At 39.3% G+C, this 26,482-nt stretch overlaps 2 protein-coding genes across 6 annotated transcripts in view; both read left to right on the forward strand.

Moving 5' to 3' along the window:
* The window catches only part of USP25 (ubiquitin specific peptidase 25), a 143,362-nt gene that overhangs the window by 46,693 nt on the left and 70,187 nt on the right, over positions 1 to 26,482 (forward strand). For all 5 annotated transcript variants that reach the window (XM_050956976.1, XM_050956992.1, XM_050957001.1 and 2 more), the window contains exons 5-6: positions 4,686 to 4,848; positions 25,326 to 25,412. In XM_050956976.1, the coding sequence (XP_050812933.1) occupies positions 4,686 to 4,848; positions 25,326 to 25,412 (250 nt within the window). The remainder of the gene's footprint in view (positions 1 to 4,685; positions 4,849 to 25,325; positions 25,413 to 26,482) is intronic.
* Positions 20,244 to 22,534, forward strand: LOC127055218 (myb/SANT-like DNA-binding domain-containing protein 2). The gene is made up of 2 exons (XM_050961932.1): positions 20,244 to 20,890; positions 21,924 to 22,534. Exons 1-2 carry the CDS (start codon positions 20,350 to 20,352, stop codon positions 22,040 to 22,042), a joined length of 660 nt encoding a protein of 219 aa, XP_050817889.1. The 5' UTR covers positions 20,244 to 20,349; the 3' UTR covers positions 22,043 to 22,534.

Consider the following 26,482-nt stretch of genomic DNA (forward strand, 5'->3'; position numbering starts at 1 on the left):
TTCCCACAGAAAGTTAAGCTGCTCTAGCTGTTGTTGCTTTATCCTCCAAAATGGCCCTTTACCTTAAGTCTGAGACAAGTTGGAGCTAGGAGGCCACCACAACAATTGCATTGCTTAGTACATTGTGTTTAGCTAAGTCAGGGATATAATGAAAAGGCTTCTTCTCTGAAGTGGAATTTCCCACCTTTCCCTACAATATTTTTCTTCGATTGCAAACATAAACATGCCCATTAAAGGGAGTTCTTCCCATATGTCTGGAAGGCTATTTAGTAATCAGGGTCCTCTCATTATTGGACTAGTTTAAAATGTGACATTCCTTAGGATGACAGGAGGGGCTGAGACAAGAGGGAGATTTGCTTCTGGTTGTTAGTTAATGTGGCTGGTGATATTGTTCTTCAGGTTTCAGTGTGTATGTTCTGGCATAATTTCTCATAAATTACTATTTTGTACAAGACAGCCAAAGCAGTTTTCCTCTAATTTCATATGAGAAGTTCAGCTCTTGTGAACTTTTAATTAGACTGTTTTCATAATCGTGTCGGAGGGTTAGGTGCATCTTGCAGGACGACTTCCTTTTTCGTTCTTTGCTTTGGCCTCTATTCATGACCTTTTCTTTTGCTTTTGAAGGGTCTTCTAGACATAGACCTTTTTTCTTTTTACCCATAGTCCCTTTTCCACGCTGCAGAGATTAAAAAGACCACTTTTGGTAATCTTCTGATGGACAAGTAAATACTGCAGATTTTTTTAGTATTTTTCTCTGGTGGCAGAAACTAGCAAACCAATATGCCATTTTATTTGTATCGCGTATACAAGAAGCATATAGGATCTCTCTGGTCAATTCTATACAGCCTCACCAAAATAATATAAATATATGTTTGTTTATACTAGCAACATGCCTATCTTTTAATTATAGATGTGTATTGTTCATGTAATAAGTTTGAATCACAAGTCAAATACAGAAATTTGACACTTAAGGTTTATAGAGATACTATGGTCAATTTAAAACAGGATTTTAGGTTTTATTTTTTATATGTATAGAAAGCCTAACACACACAGATTTTTTTCTTCTTGAATACTAACATTCATTCCTTTCCTGTGTGTTGGCAGCTTTTCTCTGTTCTGAGAACCAGAAAGCAAAACTGATTTTTTTAATTTTTTTTTTTTAAAAGGAAACAAGGGAAAATACAGTAATCAGTTTTTATTTCTTAGGATAAGGGAACGGCAAAAGTAAAAAAAAAACTCCAGCGGCAAGAAAGCAAAACTGGAAAACATCAGTTTTAATAATTGAAGGACACGTATATTTTAATTTGGTATCCTCATTATGGGGAAGATTTTCAAAGGCACAAATGAGAGGTCCTAATGAGTTTGCTAGGGGTGGAGTTAAGGTTTCTGTGGGAGCTTTATGAATTTATTGATTTGTGTGATCACTGTATTCATGAAACATTACAGTAGTTTTGTTTTTTTGCATTAAATTGACATTTTTTAGAATTGGTCAATACCAGGTTATTGAGAGAAGTGTAACCCAAATGGCTATCCGTGCACGCAAACTGTTGTCATTGAGGAATATTTATTCTGTTATTTTGAAGTAAAAATGTCCTTTTCTTCCCTGCTGAATCTCTCCATAAATCATTTAAGTCCAGTGCATTAACACGATAAAGCTCTCCCAGTTGTTTTCTTACAAACATTCCTGCGATATATGTTTTTATTTTATAGGACATGTGATAGCAGCTGCATTGTGGTCCACAAATTACATTTGGCCATAGCTGCCTATAAAGAAAAAGCAAGCTTAGAGTATCCAGAACACTTAGTCACCTGTCCTGATAACTCAAAAAGATGCAAATATACTGCTTTTTGAATATTAATGACCTTAAGATTTCTCAGACAACTAATGTGTTCTGTTATCAAACAGGCAGCTGTCCTTACTAGAATTTCTATAACTTACTTCATCTGCTATATCATTTAAAACTTGATGGTTTCAAACAAAATATAAATATATGAGTAAAATAATTAGGATTATAATAGTATGAGCATGTAAATAGCTACCATATTTAATGGCAGTGGTAGAAAGGGGTAGAGTCCTCCTAGATGTCAAACTCTTTAACTCTAGAAAGTACCCAGACAGAATGCCCACTGATGATAGTGGGACTTCTGGTTGGCTAAAGAGTGCAAGATTGTACACAAAGGTCCCTTTGCTTGTTAAAAACTAAGGTCATTTTTTCTACACGGTGAATCCTGTCTAAAAATGCATCAAGAGATTCTTGCTGTTCCAATTAAATAACATTTTTTTTGTTGTTGGGAGCCATTTTCTCTTCCATATGCTGTGATTTTGAAAAGAGTTGATGATACCCAGAGCCCGAAGTAAGACACACTCATCCCAATTATCTTGACAGATCACTTCCACGTGTCAAGGACAATGCGTGAGGAATTCTTTTTCATAAGTCCCACATCATATTACATACGTAAGAATGGCCTAGTATCAAACTTCCTTTGCTTAACCTTTGGCAGCAATTTCAGTATGAGTTGAGAGGCTGAGAGGGTTCAGGGTTCAATATACCCCATATATCCCATCAAGTAATTTATGTTGAATAGCTGTTTTACTGAGCCATAACTGGTTCTTGCACACCGTAGATACGGTTGTGTCGAGAACTACTTCCTTGTCAAAAACTGACTAAGGAATTGAAAAGCTAAATATCATACTGTGACATTAATTTATTTGAGGCTGATGTTTGAGTCTGTGGTTATTGACTATAAAAGCGCTATGTTATCTGAGGGCAGATAGTGTTAGGCCTAATCCTCTCCCAGCAGATGATTTCTTTCTAACTAGGAGAAATTGCCACAAGGCTAGTGAAAGTCAGCTTTAGTAATAAAACTTTATCTAAACTGAGCTAAGACAGACCTATAGGTGATCAAACTGATGAACTCTCTACTATTAAAGGAAGAGAGAGAATTTTAAAAAGAAAAATAATTGAAAATGAACTGAATACATAAATGCTATTGGTCTTTGGCAAAACCTCTGGTGTCAGAAGGTAAATAGGTAAAACATCAAGGGATGCCAGTTTCACTCACTTGTGCCAGGGAATGGACCCCTGTAGTTGCGCAGGTGACAGAATTCCTCTACCTTGCTCTGGGGGTTCTGCCTGGGGAAACCAGTCTTACAGTCCAGCTGGAGCTCTCTCTGAACCTTGCTTGCAAAGGCTGCGTAGGAGGTTCACAGTAGGGTATTCTGACTGCCCTTTTTTTGGCTAGGCTGAGCAGATCTCACATGAACTGTATTGCACATTACAGGGGGGAGGGATAGCTCAGTGTTTTGAGCATTGGCCTGCTAAACCCAGGGTTGTGAGTTCAGTCCTTGAGGGGGCTACTTAGGGATCTGGGACAAAAATCAGTACTTGGTCCTGCTAGTGAAGGTAGGGGGCTGGACTCTTTCAAGGTACCTTCCAGTTCTAGGAGATTGGTATATCTCGATTTATTTATTTATTTATTTATTTATTTATTTTATTTATTATTCTGACAATTGTTGACCAAAATCAGTTGCAAACCAGAGTTTAGTTTGTACTTGCTGTTCAAGAAATTGTTTTAAATTGATGTGATATTTGCTTTGAAGTCCTCTTTAATGCCATCATCAAATAGCTGATCTTCTCCCAAAGTGTAGCTGTCACCTAACTTTGCCAAAGAAATGCTGATGATGGGGGAAGCAAATTAAAAAAAAAAAAAAAAAAAAAAAGGTCCTTTATCTTTCAGGTTCTCTTGCTGCAATACTGATTTTTGCTAATATGGGAAGTAATTTGTTTTAGTTAATAGCCAAATTAAAAGGTAAAATGCCTGCCCTACAGTGCCCTATATAGCGAAATCTCAATGATTTGAATTCAATGGGGTTCTTGAGCTTTTGCTCCAGTTTTGGTTATGCTTCTGTATAAGGGATGAATCCTTTGCATCTGAACAACACATTTCTTACAAGGAATATAAAATCTTGAATATGCCAACTACTCTGTATGGGAGCAGTTGAAGATTTTCTGGGTAGAGGAGTGGGTTTTTCCTAATCCACAAGGTACACTTGAGCTACAGATGGCAATAAATCCACTGCACAGGATGTGGAAATGAGGATCCAGAAACATGGATTCCATTATCTGCTTGTCACTGGTATGCTGCATGATCTTGAGTGAGCTAGATAAATTTCCTTCATTACAGTTTCTCATCAGTCAAATGGTGGTGGTATTCTTTCTAAAGCACTGATACGTGTGGATGAAAAGTGACTACTGGTAGATTCTCAAACTATTTTTGTTTCCCACTTTGTTGTTGTCTACCTAAACAGTTAGGACCCAGTTTTAAATGATTGGTCTTTGTTGACTTTTTAAAATTAATTTCCTTTATTTAGTGGAATTAAAAATAGGTATCTTTCAGTCGTCATGAAAGCTTACTCCATTCATAAACATGACTATGTAATGCCATTTATTGTGGAAAATCAGCTACAGTACTGCATCTGCAAATAAAGTACAATCTTATTTTTCAGTGTGCATTCTGGCACATTAAAAAAAAGTGTTTGAGTCAAGAATAAATCTGATAAATTACCAAATGGTTAGTTATTATTTCCGTATTAATATTTGTAGGTGTAACTACATGTCATACCATTATCTTACTGTATTATTATTTTGCTTTTAATTTTTTCATTTGTCTTTCTGCTTTCTAAGAGTTCTAGAAGCCAGTATAGCAGAAAATAAAGCAAGTTTGAAAAGGACGCATCCAGAAGTATGGAGTGACTCTCCAAACCCCTATGATCGAAAAAGGCAAGACAGTTGTCCGGTTGGATTAAAGAATGTTGGCAACACATGCTGGTTTAGTGCTGTTATTCAGGTAAGTGCATTTGCTGATTAGCTGTACTTTCTGTTGTAATATAATTTATGCAAAATTAATTGGTGATAGTATCTAAACTTACTTTCCCTCTCTATTCTGAAAGCTAAGGAATAAGATATATTTTAGCATTATCTCTTTACCATATGCCTATAAATGTTCACACTGGTTTTAGTACGGTATGTATAGTGGATTACCGATCTGATTTGGTGAGGTGTCGAAGTAAGTCATAAAACTTGTTAATGACGAAGGGCATGATTTTTCAAAGGTAATGAGGGCCTGTAGCTCACACTTACTGCTTTGGCAGCTGCTGGTGCTCAGGGTATTTGAAAATCAAGGAATAAATATTTTAAATAAAATGTTATGTGCAAATGACTTAGAGGTGGGAGGAGGAGGAGTGGCTGACTAACTTTTGTTGCAGTTCTGCTGATTAGGATGTTTCAGTCCCACCACCCAACAATGGACTGTTCATAGGATAGCCACAAAGCTGGGGTAAGAAACAGAGAGAAGATCTTTGGAAGAGAGGAAAAAGGCCAGTGCAGCCCGAGTCATTCTGTCTTGGATTTGTCTGGCTAGCCCAGCTAATATACGCATATTGTTGTACTGGATAAGCTGTTTGTATGTACAGCTGGTATGAAGACTTCTTCATTGTTAGTTTTGACACAATTATGTATACGAAACCTTTTTTATTTTCCTTTGTAACAAGGTGAAAAGAATTCAAGTTCCTTGATCAGGAATTGAGTCTTTTGCTCATTTGGTTTTTAAATCCAAAAAGCAGTAAAAGCAGTTTTCAGTAGCCAGAATTGGTATACTAGGTTTACATTTGAGTGGAATCATTTAGAGTAAGCTATTAAGAAATAGGTTAAATGTGTGAAGTAAATTAGACTGTAAATAATTTCTCAAGGGAAGCAAAAATCTCATCACTGAACATGATCAGGGCAAGATTAGACTAGGATTGAATTGTATTCCTGTAGAAATCTTCAGTACTAGCCAGTGATTCAAGGAGATAGACTTCATGGCCTAAAAGACTTTTTGCTAGCCGAAATAATCATGAATCTATACAGGTAGGGCCAAATTCTGCCATCCATACTCACTGTAATACCTTATTGCTCAAGCAGTCCTCAGTTCAGAACTATTTGAGAAATAAAGTAGTACTCGAGGTGGATAAGTATAGCACAACGTGTCTCTGAACTAGTAAAATATTGTGTTAGACTAATATCGAATATTTTTTATGCATAATACTTATGAAGCCTTAGAATTTTTTTAAACTAAATTACTCTAAAGGGAAAATCAGTTCACCTTTAAATGATTCTGTGGATATCTTGAAAATATGTATCTATTAGCCGTTGAATATTGTGAAAATAACTGAGATCTAATTGGAGAGAGATGTTTCTTAAACAGTATGCAAAGAATAATTAAGTTGTAGGACCACTCCTGCATCATAAGACGTTAAACTAGATCATAGAATCGTAGAACATCAGAGTTGGAAGGGACCTCAGGAGGTCATATAGTCCAACCCCCTGCCCAAAGCAGGACCAATCCCCAACTAAATCATCCCAGCCAAGGCTTTGTCCAGCCAGGCCTTAAAAACCTCTAAGAATCTGCCACCTCTGTAGGTAAACTATTCCAGTACTTCTTCACCCTCCTAGTGACGTAGTTTTTCCTAATATCCAATCTAGAGATCCCCCACTGCAACTTGAATATTTCTTTTTATCTCAGTTTTTGATGAATTTCTATTGTACGGATGCTGTCAGGCTAAAAAGTATTGTGTTTTAAATTAAACTATTTATTTTAGCAGAGCTGCAGATAACACCTCAGTCTGTAAAACTAAAAGCATTAAAAAAAATTCCACCAAACTGTTCTGTTGTTCATTATCTGTTTTGTGTGTGCGCTTCTCTGCTTGAATGGTGGAAATGGGCCAGTTTAGTTTCAAATTTGTTTACAGTGGTGTTCTTCCCAGGGTCTCATGCAATAGCAAAATGTTGAAGGGCTTGAGTTTTATGTATCTAGCTAAGTTTTTTAACAACACCCAGTTTTCACAGATCCAGTCCAGTGCCCTCTCTTGGTCACTCACCAGATTGTTTTTGGAGGAATCCTGCTGCTGATCCCTGAGTGTTTAAAGCTTCTGGATTCTGAACAGAGTCCAGGCATTGCCCTTGGGGTCCCTTTTACTGAAATATTGGGTCTGCCTAGCTGAGAGCCAATAACAGCCTGACAGGGATAAGGAAAAATGCTTTATTTTGCAGAAAAAAGGAGAGCCTGTACCTTGATACAAAAGACTGTCTTACACAAATTTCACAAACTTTTTATACACATTCAAAAAAAGACCCTTGCGTGTTAACACTTCATTGGTAGTTGTCAAACCTCACACTCTGTTATCTGTTCAGTAAAAACTGGTTTGAAGCAAGTTTTCTCTGCTTTGAGGCAGAAGAAAAGAGAGAGTTCAAAAGTTCAGGCTACTGTGGCCGTGAGGCTTCTGGCCCCCTCCTCCCCCCCGCTGGCCGCTTGTAAACTATTAAGGGGAGCCAGCCACATGTAAGCTCTTAAGGGGGGCTAACAGTAGCTTTCACATCCCCAAGCATATTCTTTGGGTGCAGACGCTCTGTCTAGCATCCTATCCTACAAACTGCCTACAGCATCCAATCCTACAGACTCTTGAATCGCTGTTGGTCTTTCAGACTCACGCTATTGCTTAAGCACACTCAGTCCCAGAACTCCACCTGATGGCGTGAGCCTTCTGGTTTACTTCTTCAAGGGCCCACATGATGAGTGTAGCATGTAACAGAGACACTTTGTCCAGAATTTTAATGTGATTGCTCTTTACTTGACCCTATGAGAAATACAGACCTAACAAAAATAATTAATATACACACATTCCTTCCTCAGTTTCCTCACCCATCCAGGGCATTCTTTTGCAGGTGTCAGGGTTGTCTGGGGCTGTCCAATGTCCTTCTGTTGCAGTGTATTACTGGGGGGGGGGGGAACAGTCAAGACTATAACGGGGTATAAAAAAGAACTAGATAAATTCATGGAGGGGAGGGGAGGTCCATCGATGGCTATTAGCCGGGATGGCAGGGATGATGTTCCTAGCCTCTGTTTGCCAGAAGCTGGGAATGGGTGATGGGATGGATCACTTAATGATTACATGGTCTGTTCCTTCCCTCTGGGGCACCTGGCATAGGTTACTGTCTGAAGACCGGCTACTGGGCTAGATGAACCTTTGGTCTGATTCAGTATGGCTGTTCTTACGAAACTTGGAGCCTTCTTCCCCACCTCAGCTTCTCCGATCTTGCTCAGTTCAAGTCCTTCCCCTCTCTTGCCTGCAAGATCTTTTATAACTTCCTGATTAGTCACCAGTTTGTTAGTCTTGCTTGATAGCCTACCACTGCTCAAGCCCCATGCAGACCAACTTGGTCAAACTGGTTTTCCATGTTAGGCACTCTCCTTAGCAGAACTAGTTGTGGTCAGAGTACAGTCATTAAGGTTAAATACTTCCCATTGTCCTCAGTCTGGTACGTGCCTGTTGCTGGTCCTGCCAGCAATAATTACATCCACATTTATGTAGGGGCATTCAGCGAGAGCAATTTTCATAGCAAAAATTCTATAACAACTTCATAATATCAACCAGCATTCACAAATAGTACAAGCAAAATCCCCAAATCATCACAGCAACACTATAGGTTTTTTAAAAAGAAAAGGAAAAGCTCACCACTCTTGAAAATATTTATCTTGATAAAATATTTTTTCAAATTGTGAGAGAAACTTGACTTGGTAGTTCTTTAATTTGTTGCTTTGTCATTCTCTCATTCACATATTTCTGTCAGATTTTCAAGAAGATTGACTTTAGCATTCTTATGTTTTTTTTTCTAGTTTGATACAAAATGTCAAATTAATAGTCTAGGTTTTTGTCCATCAGCCAATGGAAACACTGAACTGTGACTGGAGAGTTTAGAAGTTGATGCTAGACCTATGATCTCATGTTAATTGCACTCAATGTGCTACTTTATGCCTTGAAGCTGGATTATAAAAGGACTGGCCAGTTTTTTATGGTCGCTACTTGTATTGTGTGAAATTCTGTAGTATTTACAATTAAAACATTACACCTTGATAAATGGTATATTTCCTGTTGTTCATAACTAGAAAATTTAATCGAAATAAAATTACTCTTATCATTTGTTTCTATAGTCTTTGATTGAAAAGGTAGGTTATTTATGTTTTTTCTGTCAACTATAGAGAATTATGTTTCAGACAACCATACTAGTGTACTATGTGTAGGTTAATTCTGGACATTATCTTATTCAATATTTATTTAAACACAGGATGGATAGACACCTTGGATTGCATCCACTATAAAAATATTTCAGGCTGTTTTTAGGATCATTTTGAAACCTGATTAGAGGTCAGCAATATCTAGTGTTGCCTACGTGAGTCACAATAATATACTGTGCAACATAGTCCAAACCAAAATGAAAATAAATACAAAAATCAGTGATGCATTTTTCTGTTCTGTTCTGTATTATAGCAGAGCTTATAAAATATACATTTAACATTTCAATGTGCGGTCTCATGCAATATTGCTTGGCTTCTACTTGTCGATTTCTCTGCCAATTTTGATTTGAACATGTAATCATGGACTAGTTCCAGTTTCGTTTAGGGAGTGTCTTAGAGCAGTCATTTAGAGAGAGTGGCAGCAAAAAACCTGTTACAAGAAGCAAACATTTCTAGAAATGGCATTTATGATGTCTTGTGTTGAAGCATGTCTTTTTTTTTTTTTTAACTGAGAGGAAGGTAGGAGAGTTCTGCAATTTTTATTTGAAGACCAAACTTCAGTTAAAAATAAACTCCTATAAACAAAATTAAATTAAATAATTTTTAATAATGTACCATAACTTTAAAATAAATTCAGAAAGCTATTTAAGGATCCTATATCAAAATAAAATACATGTTTAGATTATCTCTAAAGACTACAAATGAATCCATATTGAAACAAAGTGGTTGTAAAATGAGTTTTCCCTTCACTTACTTGCTAAGACATTAGTTCAAACCCTCAAAGATTCTTCCTCCTCAAGTACACTTGAGAGAATCACTAATATCAGAAGTATTAAGAAATGTATGTGGATGCCTTTGTACAAGTTTAGAAGTATTAACTTGGTAGGAGAAGTGCAGAAACTTGAGCTTAGAGTATGTTTTTAAAACATTCATAATTGTAGATGTACAGGTGTATTCTGTTAATGACTTAATATCCTAAGTAACTCATATAAATGCTAAATAATATCTAGGTGGTGGCTATTTGTATTCTGGTAGAACCTAGGGGTGACAGTCAGGATAGAGGCTCCTTTATCCTAGATGCTATGCAAACACATATGGAAACTAGGTCCCTGGCCAAGTCTACAACCTACGGCCCTGATCTTACAAATGCTTATGAATGAGTAGTCCCACTGAGCTCAGTGGGGCTATTCTTCTGTGTAAAGTTGAGTATGTGCTTAAGTGTTTGCAGAATTAGGGCATAATTTAAGAAAGAGTGGTCCTAATAAATACTAGGAAGGAAAGTGGAGGGATGGAGAGGTTAAGGGTACAATGATACAGTATCAGTGGTTGCTATTATTGGGACCATAGGCTAGCTGTGTGTGCAATGTGTTAGAATATTTAGAATATCAGGGTTGGAAGGGACCACAGGAGATCATCTAGTCCAATCCCCTGCTCAAAGTGTTGATTCTGAGGCATTTAATTTGCATAATATTACACACAGACACAACCCTACGTTAATCATTGTGTCAGAGCAGCAGTTGAATAACGTGTAGTAAATAAGGCCCAGGCGTGTACATTGTTCAGTGTTCACAAAACAACATACTCAATAGCTGCTCACTCAGCAAGCACCGTCCAGCCTCTGTGATAAATCGGAGAGTGTGCTACACAAAAAATTGTGTATGAACATATGTCACAGGTACCAGGTGAGCTGCATGTTAGACAGTGTGTATTTTTTTTCCCCCACTCAGTTCTGAAGCTTTTCCCTAGCTTAGAGAATATTGGGATATGGGTGTTATTTACTGTCAGTTTTCATTGTTTGTTTGCCAAAACTATCGTTTACAATACATTCTTCTGATAGAGTTCTAAATTACATTTATCTCACTCCTCTTTGAATTACATCAGTATTCTTGTTTTGGGGTGGGTTTAGTTAGATGGGGAAAAGCTAAATGGAAAGAAAAGGGGAAGGGAGAGTGGGACAGGACAAGGGAAGAGAGGGTAAGAGGGATAGGTGTGCAGTGAAGCTGAGGTAAAGACTGTGAGGGTGAAGTTCAGAAAAAAAAAGGTCTGAGCAAAGTTGTCCATGCTATCAACAACGTACATCACCAGACACTTGGTTAAACTCATTATTTCCATTTGGAACCTGAATCTGTTTTGTTTCTCAGCCAAATTCTACTTTAATTGCCTAAAGTTTATGTCCCCATGGAGTCAGACTGTAAAATACTACACCTCTACCCTGATATAACACGGATTCAGATATAACACAGTAAAGCAGCGCCGCAGGAGGGCGGGTCTGCGCACTCTGGTGGATCAAAGCAAGTTCGATATAACGTGGTAAGATTTTTTGGCTCCTGAGGACAGCATTCTATCGGGGTAGAGGTGTATTTTTAAATGTAATAGTGGCTGTAAGACTTACTAACTCGCAAATTCTTTGTTTTTGACCATTCTTACCTCTTTCTAGTTTCTAGCTTTCCACTGTGATAGTGTTCTTGTATGGAGGCTGTTCCTTCCTTCATGCCCAAGGCAACTCTGTTTCATTTTTAGCAGGAGATATTTCCTTGCTTTTTTTCCTGTCTTGTCACATGTTCTAGAAGTTTTTTTTTTTAAAAATAGTACTAAAGATTTTTGGTCATCTGAGCAATTATTTATCATGCGAGAGGGCTCCCCACTAACTTAACCTCTCTTCTTTTCATAAACAATAATTAATACTGCCTGTGCTACCATTTGTTTAATAGCACAATTATATGTCTATACTGGAGCATATGTGAGTGATGCCACTTTTAATTATGTGTCAGTGTGGAGTGTCCTGTTAGTAGCTCTTGCGAACTGTTTGCTCATCGTGCTCACTTGTAACAGTGCTCTCTGGTTTTCTGTTAAGTCTTCCTTTTCCTTGATATGGAAGGACCCTTCTTCATGCTAGATTTTTGTTTTGTTTCTCTAGTTCAGTCTGTCTTATTTAGGTGTCCTCCTAAAGAAGCAGAAGAGATTCAAACTTTGTTGCCAACTCTATTTGTTTCTTTTCAGCTACTTTCCATATGTCCCCTATATCTTTCATGCTTTGAATGCTCAGTAGCTTCTTTACTGCTCAGAGACTTATAGGTGTGTATTTTTCACTGTGATAGGTATGACAATATCCTACAATTTTCTAGACAAATAGTTTCGAACTATGTTGAAACATCTAAGAAGATCATTGTATTAATGTGAATGGGTTTATTTATTATCATGGGATGGTATGTGACTTCTTATACAGGAGAGACAGGAATGTAAACACTGGTAAGTTGTATGTGCTTCAAAGGACTCTTGTTTTGAAACACTGAACCAAACAAGATTTAATGTTTCACTGAGTGATTTTTAATAGGAAATATTTGGGAAGAGAAGAATGGAAGTTACTCACCTCTGGAGCCATCCTTTTGAAGCTTCAAGAGAAACCTATTGTCTGGCTGATTACCTATTAATGGTCTCTTCAAAGGCCAAAACTAGATAAAGGAGGGACTCTCTAACTTGAGGAGGAGCGAGTTCTAAGCAAAAGTGGTTATGAATTGGTGACTACAATTAAAAACCTTGTTTGGGGTTTGAAGGGCTAATCGCTAACCAGAACCATTGCTGGAGTTTGGGGATGATGTCTGGTAAGCCTGTTAGCATGTGTGTAGCTCCTTATATTGTTTTTAATGTTTTCTCTGTAATGCTTTTACTTGCACTTGCTTAGAAGGAGCTGTTTGTAATTGCCACAGTCACAAGTTGCCATTGTTGTTAGTCTCTGAAGACAAAACAAAGTGAAGTTTAGGCAGTCTTCCCTGCTGGGGGTTATCGGGGAAATAGCCATGTCAAGAGGGACAAGAGAGGTGACTGTTGAGGAGCCTGAAGCCTAGAGTGGATACCCTTGCTGGACCACTGAAGGGAAATGCAGGTGAAGTTGCCCCAAACTGCGATGTTCACCATATTTCCCTTCTACTTAAATTTATTTTTTTCCTATCAAACAATCCAACTGCCGTGACCCAACTCTCAGTGCTCTAACTTTGCTGCTAGAAGCTACCAATTGCTAGGCAGCATTTTCACTCTTCCTCAGGTTTCCTGTTGCCATCGTGCTCCCTGTCAGTGTAGGCATATTTGGCAGAGAGCCACCATTTCCAGCCCAAGTACGTAATACATATTTTCAAATTATTTAGTACTTTGTACAGCAGGTAGCTTGAATACCTAACATGTTTGTGGTACAATCCAGACCAGTATGGGTGTGTGTGACCACTTCCCCTGCAACCCTGGGTTCCTCGCAGTGCTTCACTACTCTAGCATCAAAAGGCGTTACTGAAGAATAAACTACATTTAGGCTCAACATGATGAGAGTGAATTCGGAGAATCTGTTTTTATCTTGATTGACAAATAGAGGGGAACCTAGTAGTGACATATGTATTTAGATCACCTAACACTTGTCACTATGAAAGATTCTTGTGGTGCTTTATTTTTTTAGAAGCTCTAACACCTTCATTATTTGCAACTCAGCTTTGAAATTTCTGCTAGACAATTCTGGCTAGGGAAGTGTTATTTTCTGGTCCCCTGAAATTCAGTTCAAGTTTAGCTGAGATGTAAGCTGGTAAAAATCAGTGTTTGCCACCTTTTTTGTTTGTATGGCTCATGAGAACTTCTGCTGCATGCCAAAATATATGAACATGAACATTCCAAAGAGCTGGGCCACTTCAAAAAGTAGCAGAAGACGACACTGCACTAGTAACACGTGAGAGCTGCCAGAGGAGCTGTAGTGGTGAGCAGAGTTGGGAGCTAAATCTGACAGTTGACCTTAGTATCCCCACTCCCTTGCAATAGAAAAACACAATGGTGCCTGGCTCAGGAGCTCTCCCAGTGTCTGTGGGAGAGATTGCCACTGCTCTCCCCCATTTCCTCAGCATGTTGTCAGTAGTACAGCTTTCTTCTATTGTCAGTTGTATATTTCAAGTGGCAGACATGTGTCGCATGCTGAAACTTGAGGATTTATTCCCTGATGCATGATTGCGTACTTGGTAAAGTTGGTTGTATTTGTTTTTACCTGTTTTCCTCTGAATGAACCCTAAGAATTTTTTTTTTAAATAGCGATATCAAAATTAATGTTCACACTGTGTTAAGCCAAACACTCAAAAATTAAGATATTGTCTACGCAACCTTAATTTGTCCCCTATGTCTAGATGCATTATGATGTAGTTATAGTATTTTTTTTTCCTTGGGACCTCTGCCTCAGTCAGTGCACAGGATCGATGCACAAGGGGGCAGAATTATGATTGCCCAGACAATCGTAAATCTGGCATTTCTGAACTTTAACTGTTGGACTGTGCAACCAGCTAAGTTTAATTTTAACATAGATTTTTTTGGTTGGAAATGTATAGAATCTCAGTACTGCTTATGTTCTGTTCCTTTGATGCTTTTTGTAGGGTATGTCTAATCCCGGACTAATCAACCTCAAGGCAGTTTAACGAAACTTTTCAACAGAGGGTTTAGTAAATTAGGTTTTTACTGCAACTTAGTTAACCTTTACTTTTGGCCTTGGTAAACTAGAATAGCTGAAGTAACTTCCCGTTACTTTGTCTAATCTTAAATAGCAGCATGCTTTTCAAGCCCTCTTGTTGAAATTTTTTCTCACCCTTATTTTGCCAAGTAAAGAGCTAAATTCAAACCCCATTGATGTCCATGGGAATTATTCCATTAACTTCCAGTGGGTTTGGGTCAGGCCCAAAGTGGGTAAATAGTTTAAAAACACAAAACAAAAACACACAACTCCTGGCCCTAGTTGTTGGGAGACGTGTACTCCATTCTGGACATGGTTTCCATACAATATTATTTCTTGCTATTAGAGTAGCTTCTTTAGTAATGGTGTGCATCTTTTACTTGAGTATAACCAAGCTTGCTGAAATTTTTTTCAAGATGTCAAAAATTTGGATGAATTGAATTTAAGTTAAAAGGGGGCAAAACTAATCTACTGGAGTATTAGCAGTACCAAAGTTGTCCCAAACAAAATACGTTCATTAATAGCCAGCATCAGTCAAGCTCTAACCAAGTTGTAATCCATTTATTATCTTAGAGTAGAAATAATATCTGATTTGAGTAGCATACCTGATGACATCTTTAAAAGAGTGTATTTGGTACTGCACAAAACACAATCTCTGACACGATCTCTGCTGTAAGGTACTAAAATCTAAATAATGAAAACTATACAGACATTAAGTACCCTGGATGAGCTGAGGAAGCATATTACGGTGATGAAATACTTTTATTAAATATGTAAAAGCACTTCCTATTTGTAGAATATATTGTATATTAGTTAATATATAATAAGTACTGTATTCTAAGTGAAGAACTTTACAGAAATCCATGATGGCTATCTCACTCTCTTTGTTAAGGTGTCTTATTAACCCAACTTGAAAAGTGTCTGTGATTTTGGGTTTCAGCTAAGTTAATCTCTTCTAAATTTTTCCTCAGTCTACATCTGAATTAATTTTGTTTTTTTTCTCTCTGTCTCTTAAGTCATCTTGTTAATTTACTGATAAAAATCATTGCCGCTTTGTGCTGCTGACACATTTTTATCATGCACAACAGCTCCATCAGTGGTATCATTGTGACCACTGTTTACCCACTCATTGTTGCTCTAGGAATCGAAACTCAGTATGGCAAAAAATCATCTACACAGAGATCCTCTCACCAAATCATGCTATTATTTTTTAGCATCTCATTAATTGGTTGAACACCAGTATTCAAAATCGCGTTGACCTCTGAATTTGAGAGAAAATGACCTATGTAAGAGATTCGTTTGACACTTAAGTTACCTTTTTCTAATTGAGTTTTAAAAATACATAATTTAAGTTATATGTAACTTGCAATGTGGGAAATGAAAGTTAAATAAAATTTTATCAGTCTTTTCCTAGATTTTTTTTCTTTTTCCCTTAAAAGAAACTAAAAAGAGTTGACAGCCAAATATTTTCAAACAGTAGTCATACATTTGGCATTGAAGCAACTGTTTCTTAGTACTATATGCTGGCAATCTGCAGACAGAATTTGAAAGGTTCCCTTGAGAAAGTATCTGTCTGAAATTACATAAAACAGCCTGTTGATGATCCTGCATCTAGAGGCAAAAATAGGATGCTTATACCCAGAAAGAATTATTGGGTTTTTATTGTTTGCTCTTTTAGTATTATAATGGCAACTGGTACCTAAACAATAGTGAAGAATCTGTTCATGGTTCAGTTATACACCTGTTCGCTGGATTTAATGTGTTCACTGTCTCCACACATCAATAATTTAATATAATATTGAGGTAGATACTTACTAATCCCTAGAATATGGAGGATATGGATGTTCAATGTTATACACTGAAGGCTGTGTTGTGTACAGTTGGCATTATTTGTATTCCTTTAACACCTAGAGAGCATACATAAAATCAGGATCCCCATTATATTGCCTGTTCTAGAAAAATACAACAAAAAGATAGTCCTTACCCAAAATAGGGTCTTATAATAACTTTTTAGTATTTTTTCTATTTCTCTTCTATTACTAAAGCAAGTTTGATCTTGCTCCCTTGTGAAGTGCTGGATGATCTCTCTTTCTTCCCATTTTCCACCAGCTGGGAGCCTTAGCTTACCTGCCCTCCTTAGCATTCTAATAGTCCCATCTCTGTCACTGCTAATGCTGGTTGCTTTCTATACTTGTTGTTTCCTAGGAGTAGAGGGAGACTATATTGATAGGCAACAGGGATCAGAGATGCCTGTGGCAGGATAGGTCAGGACTTGATCCACCCAGGAGTCCCGCCCTGTTTTCCCAGGAGATAGAAACTGTCTGATAGGCTTATTGCGGTCTGGTGTCTCTGCTGTAATTTCTTAGGTAATAGGAAATCAGCTAATTTCCGAGTTATAATACTGCACTTTTGTATCTTGCTGCACAAAATAAAATACACTGATATATTAAAAATGTAATAGCATTAAGTCCTCTTAGAATTAATGGGATTTTCAATATTCATTGTAGTATTTTTGTGCTAAGCATTACTGTATATTCAGAAACTTTTTGCAGCAATTTGCAAAGAACACAAACTCAATAGTAAGAATATTTGATTTAGTTTGATTTATTTCCCAAAAAGAGAGGATTATTTTTAGTTGTTAGCCACTAAAAATTAAGCTTATAAAATGTGAAATATCACTCCCTGGACTAATGCCTTCTCATCAAGGATTCAGCTTTTTTTGAGCATATACTTCATTGTTATGGGTTTAGGGCTATATATAGCAATGAATGTAGCTGGCTTTTGTTGAAATGTTCTTAAAGATCATTCATGGTGAACTGAGTCAATTTGTTTTAAAGATTCCTTTTCATCATAGTTAATTGCTTGTATAGATTTTTGAGGGTTATTCCTCCCCCCTCCTACACAGTTTCACTTTGGAGTAATTCTCCATGTTGTTTGCATGACAAGTACTTGAATGCAAAACATATGGTGACAAAGGAGGCTCTACCCTAATTTATGTGATAAAAATGTGTGGCAGAGAAGAAAAGATTTAAATAAGCACTCCACTTGTGCACTGTTTGGGTTTAGTGTAGGGATCATTAGCTAATATAGGCAAATAAAAATTATTACAATAAAATATGTGAATCATCTTCATAGTAACTACTTTTTTTATGTTAGAGCTTGATAGTGGGGGTGAAATGTATACTAAAGTATCGATTGAGTTGTTTTTTACTTTATTTAATAGCTTCCAATTCCATTGTTGCTAACTTTAAGAAACAAAATGGTTGCTTAAACAACTGGGATTTTCTGCTGCATAGAAAATATGTTCTACGATTGTTCTATCTGGGCAATGAAATCATAATGTGGTAAATTATACTTATGGCCTCACAGTAGTCATCTTGGTTCCAGCTTCACCACCCTCCTAGTGTGTGTAAAATAAATAAATAAATAAAATAAAAAATATTTTTTTTTCCCCTAATATCCAACCTAAACCTCCCCCACTGCAACTTGAGATCATTACTCCTTGTTCTGTCATCTGGTACCACTGAGAACAGTCTAGATCCATCCTCTTTGGAACCACCTTTCAGGTAGTTGAAAGCAGCTATCAAATCCCCCCTCATTCTTCTCTTCTGCAGACTAAACAACTCCAGTTCCCTCAGCCTCTCCTCATAAGTCATGTGCTCCAGCCTTCTAATCATTTTTGTTGCCCTCTGCTGGACTCTTTCCAATTTTTCCACATCCTCCTTGTAGTGTGGGGCCCAAGACTGGATACAGTACTCCAGATGAGGCCTCAACAATGTCGAATAGAGGGGAATGATCATGTCCCTCGATCTGCTGGCAATGCCCCTACTTATACATGGCAATGCCCCTACTTATACTTGATGGCTTGCTATTTGGGTTTGTGAGGAAAGTATGGGAAAACTGTTTTTCTTTTGGAGAAAAATGATTGGGCTCATAAGTACTCTCCTGGACAGTTGCATGTAAACTTGGTACAGGTCTGCAAGTCAGTTTAAACCAGCAGAGAATTTGACTCAGTAACTGTAACACAGACATTCCTTTCCTTACTAATTCTAATATTCTATGCAACATTCAATATGACATAAAATTTGGAGCTCTGTTACTTGCCTTTTGGTACATAACAATTTTTGGCCTAATTTCTACTACCCTCATATGGCATTAATATTTTACTCTGAACAGGTTTCCATACGATTACACAAGTAGTAAAATACTGCTCTACATGAATAAATGACTTTTCCTGAGTACATATGGGCTGCAGTTAAATAAGCTGTCAAAATGTTTTGTACTTGGATACCTTGTATGAGAAATTTTATGACAACTCTGAGTAAATCTATTCTGAAAAACATAAAATGGACAAAGTGCATAAAATAAGTTCTTAGATGCAGATGTTTCATTATTAGTCTACGGGTAGAAGGAGAAGCTGAGGTTAGTCAAGTGTCAAGTACTCTTGATACTTTAAAAACCCTACCAGAAGCTTGTTAATCCCAACGAAGTTGTGGATTCAATTTTATGTCAAAACATATGCTTGTGTATAACTTTGTGTGTGTGTACGTGTACACGTGAATTTGGCCAGCTTGGCTATATGATAGCACTTGAGTTAGTCATGGAAATAGGTCAGTCTTTGAACGTTATCTGTCAACTGATTGATTTTATACATATAATAGTGCTGTTACTTATTTGATGAAAAGCCCATCATCATTTCTCTTGAGTTGCTAGAAAGAAACTTAAATTAAATATTAATATTTCAACTTTCTTAGCTTTGAAGGGTATAAACAAAATACTTGATCAATTTAATCATCCTTGTTTGGGAAGAAAAAGAGATACTGAAAGGTTATTGCAAGGTTAAAAATGAGTTGCTTTTTTTGGTTCTTGTATAAAGAATTTCTGAACGGCTTTTTGATGATTTGTTGGAATGTCCTCTGTTGGGGGACTTACGGCTGTAAAAAGGATTTTAATCTGAGAAATAACTATTTTAGACCTTGATTGAAGAGACAATATTGGAACTTGACCAAAATGGTCTTTTCTCCCAACCATTTTTAAGGTTAAAAACCTCAAGAGTTTTAAATGATCCGAGTAAGAATAAAATGCTGTCTCAATCAGGTTTCACTTTCTTGCTCTGTGATATGATATCCTACTAATTCTCAGTGGCCCATACAGTTTTAGGTCACCTACCTCATGCAGAACCAGTGCACAATCTCAGATGCTTTGTGGGTAGACAGTATGACTTTCTAAAGTAATTAAGTAAAACACCAGCAGAAAAACCCAACATTTAGGGGATTCTTAATAGATCACGAAGAATCAAAGGGCACAAGAACTCCCCACCATTGCCCCATTCTTGCAGATCAATGTTAACTTACCAGCATCCAGAGTCTGTTACTCTTAGGCCTGGTCTACACTACGCGTTTATACCGATTTTAGCAGCGTTAAACTGATTTAACGCTGCACCCGTCCACACAGTGAGGCCCTTTATATCGATATAAAAGGCTCTTTAAACCAGTTTCTGTACCCCTCCCCAACGAGAGGAGTAGCGCTAAAATCCGTATAACTATATCGGATTAGGGTTAGTGTGACCGCAAATCAACGGTATTGGCCTCCAGGCAGTATCCCACGGTGCACCATTGTGAGCGCTCTGGACAGCAATCTGAACTCGAAGGCACTGGCCAGGTAGACAGGAAAATGCCCGCGAACTTTTGAATTTCATTTCCTGTTTGGCCAGCTTGGAGAGCTCACCAGCACAGGTGACCACGCAGAGCTCATCAGCACAGCTAACAATGCAGTCTCCTGAGAATCGAAAAAATGCTCCAGCATGGACCGCACGGGAGGTACTGGATCTGATCGCTATATGGGGAGAGGATTCTGTGCTAACAGAACTCCGATCCAAAAGACGAAATGGAAACACATTTGAAAAAATTTCCAAGGCTATGATGGAGGAAGGCCACACCAGGGACTCAGTGCAGTGCAGAGTGAAAGTTAAGGAGCTCAGACAAGCCTACCAGAAAACCAAAGAAGCAAATGGAAGGTCCAGGGCAGGGCCGAAAACATGCCGCTTCTACGCTGAGCTGCATGCAATTCTAAGGGGGTCCGCCACCACTACCCCACCCCTGTCCATGGATTCCGAGGTGGGGGTGGTAATGTCAGCCATGGCTGAGGATTCTGCAGATGGGGAAGATGAAGAGGAGGACAAGCTTGCAGAGAACACACAGCACTCCGTTCTCCCCAACAGCCAGGAGCTTTTACTCACCCAGACGGAATTACCCTCACAGCCCTCCCAAGCCAGTAGCCCAGACAATGAAGCCATGGAAGCAACCTCTGGTGAGTGTACCTTTTGTAAATATAAAACATGGTTTAAAAGCAAGCATTTTTTAATGATTGGTTTGCCCTGAGGACTTGGGATGCATTCGCGGCCAGTACAGTTATTGGAAAAGTTTGTTAACATGTCTGGGGATGGAGCGGAAATCCTCCAGGGACATCTCCATGAAGCTCTCCTGGAGGTACTCCAAAAGCCTTTGCAGAAGGTTTCTGGGCAAGGCAGTCTTATTCCGTCCACCATGGTAGGACACTTGACCATGCCATGCATGTAGCAAGTAATCTGATATCATTGCATGACAAAGCCTAGCTGCGTATGGTCCCAGTGATTTCTGGCATTCAAGCAACATCCATTCTTTATCTCGCTGTGTTATCCTCAGGAGCGTGATATCGTTCATGGTAATCTGGTTGAAATTCAGGAATTTAATTAAGGGGACAGAGATGGCCATTCCTACTGGGCTGTTTGCCTGTTGCTTAAAAGAAATCCATCCTTGCAGGTAGCCAAGTGGGGGGAGGGGAGGCGGGGTAATGGCACTGAGCTTTTTCGTATTTGGCTAGCAGGGATCTTCCCTGCTACCAGCCACGCGGTGGGGGGCGGGGGAAAGGAGGATGATTAGCAATGATCTTCCATGATACCAGCCGCGCAGTGGGGGGAAGGGTAAAGCGATCATCCTAGAGAATTGGATGGAGGGGGGTGGTTTCTGCTGCTGCATGTTAACAGGAAAGAAGCAGCACTGAACAGGCTTTGCTTGGTATTTGGGAAAGGAGGGCACTGTGTATATGAAGGCTGCAGAAGCTGAAAGACAATGGCTTACAATGGCCACCTGCAAGCTGAATTCTGCTGCCTGGACCTGTGTCTGTGAGATCTCCAACACCAGAGTCGCAGGCACTCAATATTAAGATGCAAAATGTGACCTTGTAGTGAAGTCACATGTGTTATGTAAGGTGAATAGTGTTCACTGTGAAGGAGTATAACAATTGTTCTGTAAAATGTATCTTTTTAAATGCTTCTCTCCCTTTTTTTACCTCTCTCATGCAGCTGCAAATTTTTCAAGCCTCCCTACTCCATCCCAATGGCTATCTCAGATGAGGCAGAGTAAAAAAAAAAAAGACGTGAGACGAAATGTTCTCGGAAATCATGGAAGTAACCCGCAATGAAAGAGCTCATCTGAATGAGTGGAAGGACATGGTATCAAATTACAGGAAAGATGCCAGTGAGCATGAGGATAGGAGGGATGAACGTGAGGAGAGGAGAGATGCTCGAGATGAAAAGTGGCGCCAGGAAGATGAGAGGTGTAGGCAGGAAGATCAGCGGTGGCGGGATGCAATGCTGGGGCTGCTGCGTGATCAAACTGGCATCCTCTGATGTCTGGTGGAGCTTCAGGAACAGCTGCAGGGTCACAGAGTGCCGCTACAGCCCCTGTGTAACCACCCTCACCCCTCACTATGTTCCATATCTTCCTCACCCAGACGTGTAAGAACGTGTGGGGGAAGGCTTCATGCACCCGCCCACTCCACCCCCATGGACAGCCCAACCAAAAGGCTGTCATTACATTGAAATGATTTTAGTGGCCTTTTCCTTCCCTCCTATCCTTCTCCCAAACCACACCCGAGATACCTTGTCAGTTCTCTCCCTCTTTTTATAATGAATTAATAAAGAATACATGATTTTTAAACGATAGTGACTTTATTTCCTTAAGCAAGCTGTAATCGAAGGGGGAGGTTGGTTGCTCACAGAGAATGAGTCAACCAAGGGGGGGGTTCGTCAAGGGGGAGAAAACACAACAGTCACACTGTACCCTGGCCTGTGATGAAATTCGTTTTCAAAGCTTCTCTGATGTGCACCGCTTTGTGGTGTGCTCTTCTAATTGCCCTGGTGTCTGGCTGCGTGTAATCAGCGACCAGGTGATTTGCCTGAGCCTCCCACCCCGCCATAAAGGTCTCCCCCTTACTCTCACAGAGATTGTGGAGCACACAGCAAGCAGCAATAACAATGGGGACATTGGTTTGGCTGAGGTCTGAGCGAGTCAGTAATGTGCGCTAGCGCGCCTTTAAATGGCCAAATGCACATTCTACCACCCTTCTGCACTTGCTCAACCTGTAGTTGAACAGCTCCTGACTACTGCCAGGCTGTCTGTGTATGGCTTCATGAGCCATGACATCAAAGGATAGGCTGGGTCACCCAGGATAACGACAGGCATTTCAACATCCCCAACTGTTATTTTCTGGTCTGGGAAGTAATTCCCTTGCTCCAGCCGTTTAAACAGAGTAGTGTTCCTGAAGACGCGAGCATCATGAACCCTTCCTGGCCATCCCATGTGGATGTTGGTGAAACGTCCCTTGTGATCCACGAGTGCTTGCAGCACCATGGAAAAGTACCCCTTGCGGTTTACATACTGGGTGCCCTGGTGCTCCGGTGCCAAGATAGGGATATGGGTTCCATCTATCACCCCCCCACAGTTAGGGAATCCCATTGCAGCAAAGCCATCCACTATGACCTGCACGTTTCCCAGAGTCACAACCTTTTGTAGCAGCAGCTTTATGATTGCTTTGGCTACTTGCATCACAGCAGCCCCCACAGTAGATTTTCCCACTCCAAATTGATTCCTGACTGACCGGTAGCTGTCTGGCATTGCAAGCTTCCAGAGGGCTATTGCCACTCGCTTCTCAACTGTGAGGGCTGCTCTCATTTTGGTATTATGGCGTTTCAGGGCAGGGGAAAGCAAGTCACAAAGTTCCATGAAAGTGTCCTTATGCATGCGAAAGTTTCACAGCCACTGCGAATCGTCCCAAACCTGCAAAACTATGTGGTCCCACCAGTCTGTGCTTGTTTCCCGGGCCCAAAATCGGTGTTCAATGGCTAGAACCTGCCCCATTACCAGCAGAATCTCCAAAGTGCAGAGGCCCGCAGTTTGAGATAATTCTGTGTCCATGTCCTCATCACTCTCGTTGCCGCTATGCCGTAGCTGCTGCCTCCTCGCCTGGCTTTGAAGGTCCTGGTTCAGCATAGACTGCATGAGAATGCGCGAGGTGTTTGCAACGTCCACGATTACGGTTTTGATCTGAGCAGGGTCCATGCTTCCTGTGCTATGGCATTCGCACAGTTCACCCAGGAAAAAAGGCGCAAAATGGTTGTCTGCTGCTTTCACGGAGGGAGGGGTGAGGCTGTACCCAGAACCACCCACAACAATGTTTTTTGCCCCATCAGGCACTGGGATCTCAACCCAGAATTCCAAGGGGCAGGGGAGACTGCGGGAACTATGGGATAGCTACGGAATAGCTACCCCCAGTGCAACGCTCTGAAAATCGATGCTAGCCTCGGTACATGGATGCACACAGCCAAATTAATGTGCTTAGTGTGGCCGCGTGCACTCGACTTTATACAATCTGTTTTACAAATCCGGTTTATGTAAAATCGGAATAATCCCGTAGTGTAGACATACCCTTTCTTACATTTAGTAGTACCTTATTCCACAAGCAGTCCTACTGAAATGAAGAGGACTGTGAGGTAAGAGTGGCAGAATCTTGCCCTAGGGAACCGTAGCTCTTTAGGGAGCCTTAGCTCTTTAGCTCAAGTTATAGCAGCTCACTTGATATGGGAGCCCTCAGTTCAGTTCCCAGCTCTACCACAGACTTTTTTTGTGTGATGTTAGACAAGTCACTGAGAGTATGTGTATACTGAAGAGGGGGAAAAAAATGTCTCTTAGAGCTGGAGTCAACTGATCTGGGCTTGGAGGGCTAATGCTGTGGGGTTTAAAATCGCACTGTAGAAACTTGCTACCAAAGGATTCTTCCTCCCCACCCCGTCTCCCCCTCCCCCCTCCCTTCCCCCGCCCCCCAGTAAACATACCCTTCATCACTTTGTGCCTGAGATCCCCATCAGTAAATTGTGGATACTAGTACTTTCCTGCCTCACTGGGGTATTGTGAAGATACATACATGAAAGATTGAGGTGTACAGATACTATGGTGATGGGGGACATATGAATATCTTAGATTTATATTAAATAAGAGATTAACCCATATCTTCATGGAATAATTTCTGTAAGTTTGCAAGAGTAGCATTTTTGGTAAAGAAAGTAGGAGTTTCTTTAGAACTTCAGTTTTCCATTTCTTGTTTTGAAAATAATGCCACCTTTAAATCTGAATTATAAAAAGAATTTTATTTTACTGCCATCTTAAGTTATAATAAAAACTTTATATAATTTTTTATTATGTGATTTCTAAGATTTATATAAATCTTGAGATCACATTCAAATGACTTTTTTAAACTATGCCATTTTGTCAATATACATTTTCTCTCTACTGTAAATATGGCAAACAAAGCTTTCAATCTAAATAACAATACTTGTGTAAAAAGAACTTCAGAATTAATTTTGTTAAGGCACATTTGAAAGATTTTGTTTTCCTTTGCAAAAATATTTTCTTTTTTAATTTTTCAGTCATTATTTAACCTGCTGGAGTTTCGAAGACTAGTTTTGAACTACAATCCACCTGCAAGTGCTCAAGATTTGCCCCGAAACCAAAAGGTAAAATTAGAAACATACGTTTCCAGTGAATAACCCATGGCATTTCTGTAATAACTCAGTTTCATACTGTGAGTGACTTCTAGTTGTTAATTTCAAAGGCACTAAATATATTTACTTTGTGCTTTGTAGGAAGGAGAAATTGGAGGCATTGCAAGTTCATGGTAGAATATAGGGCTGGGAGTTAGGAGATCTGGATTTTGCTACACTTGGAAGACTTTGATGGCATAGTTAGACAGCAAACTATACTAGCTAAATATTTCCAGTATGTACGCAGCTTATAGTAGCAAAATTTCACTTTTGTTGTTACAAGTTTTGCCCACATAACTGCATCTGCACTAGGGGCTTTTGCCAGCACAGCTGTGTAGGTCACAAATCACGTCTCATCATACCCCCTAACTAATATAGCTGTGCCAGCAACAATTTGTGGCCTAGACCTGGCCACACTCGCTGTTTAATATTGAGCCTGATTTTCACAGATGTTAATTAACAGAACCTCCTTTTGAAATTAAGTACTGTACTATTAAGTTACTCATCCTCTCACAACATAATTGGGAGGAAGGTTGGTTTTGTGCCAGTGGCTCTAGAATGGGACTCAGAGTTGAATTCCTACCTTTCCTCAGACTTCCTGTGTGACCTTGGGTGAATTACTTAATCTCTCTGTGACTTTGTCCACAGTGTGACAAAATAGGGATAATAACTTCCTTGCTCTTTGGTGTGTTTGAGAGGATAATTTCATAGGTACTTGGAATGCTCAGATTCTACAGTGATGTCAGATGGGAACAAGCGAAACATGGAGATGTTCATAGCCTGGTTTTCAGAGGTTGGGCAACTATAGGTCACGGCATCTAAGTAAGACCACAAGATGATGCGCAACTGGTACCATGTAGGCTGTAGTGGGAACTTATTAAGTCAGGGTAAGGGGACAATGTATTCTATTAATTGAAGGAGATCTGATCTCATCATAGCTTTCCATAGCAAAATAGCTATCCTAAGATATTTTTCTTTGTACATTACCCACTGATCTCTATCTAGCATCTCAACATCAGTTACGCTACCTGTCTTAGTGGCAA

Source organism: Gopherus flavomarginatus, chromosome 1, assembly GCF_025201925.1.
Source record: "Gopherus flavomarginatus isolate rGopFla2 chromosome 1, rGopFla2.mat.asm, whole genome shotgun sequence".
Taxonomy (NCBI): Eukaryota; Metazoa; Chordata; order Testudines; family Testudinidae; genus Gopherus; species Gopherus flavomarginatus.

Excerpts from the sequence above, each read along its gene's own strand:
- LOC127055218 (XM_050961932.1), top strand. The coding sequence starts at position 20,350 with ATGCAGTCTCCTGAGAATCGAAAAAATGCTCCAGCATGGACCGCACGG. Across the intron at positions 20,891-21,923 it reads AGCCATGGAAGCAACCTCTG|CTGCAAATTTTTCAAGCCTC; the intron begins GTGAGTGTACCT and ends TCTCTCATGCAG.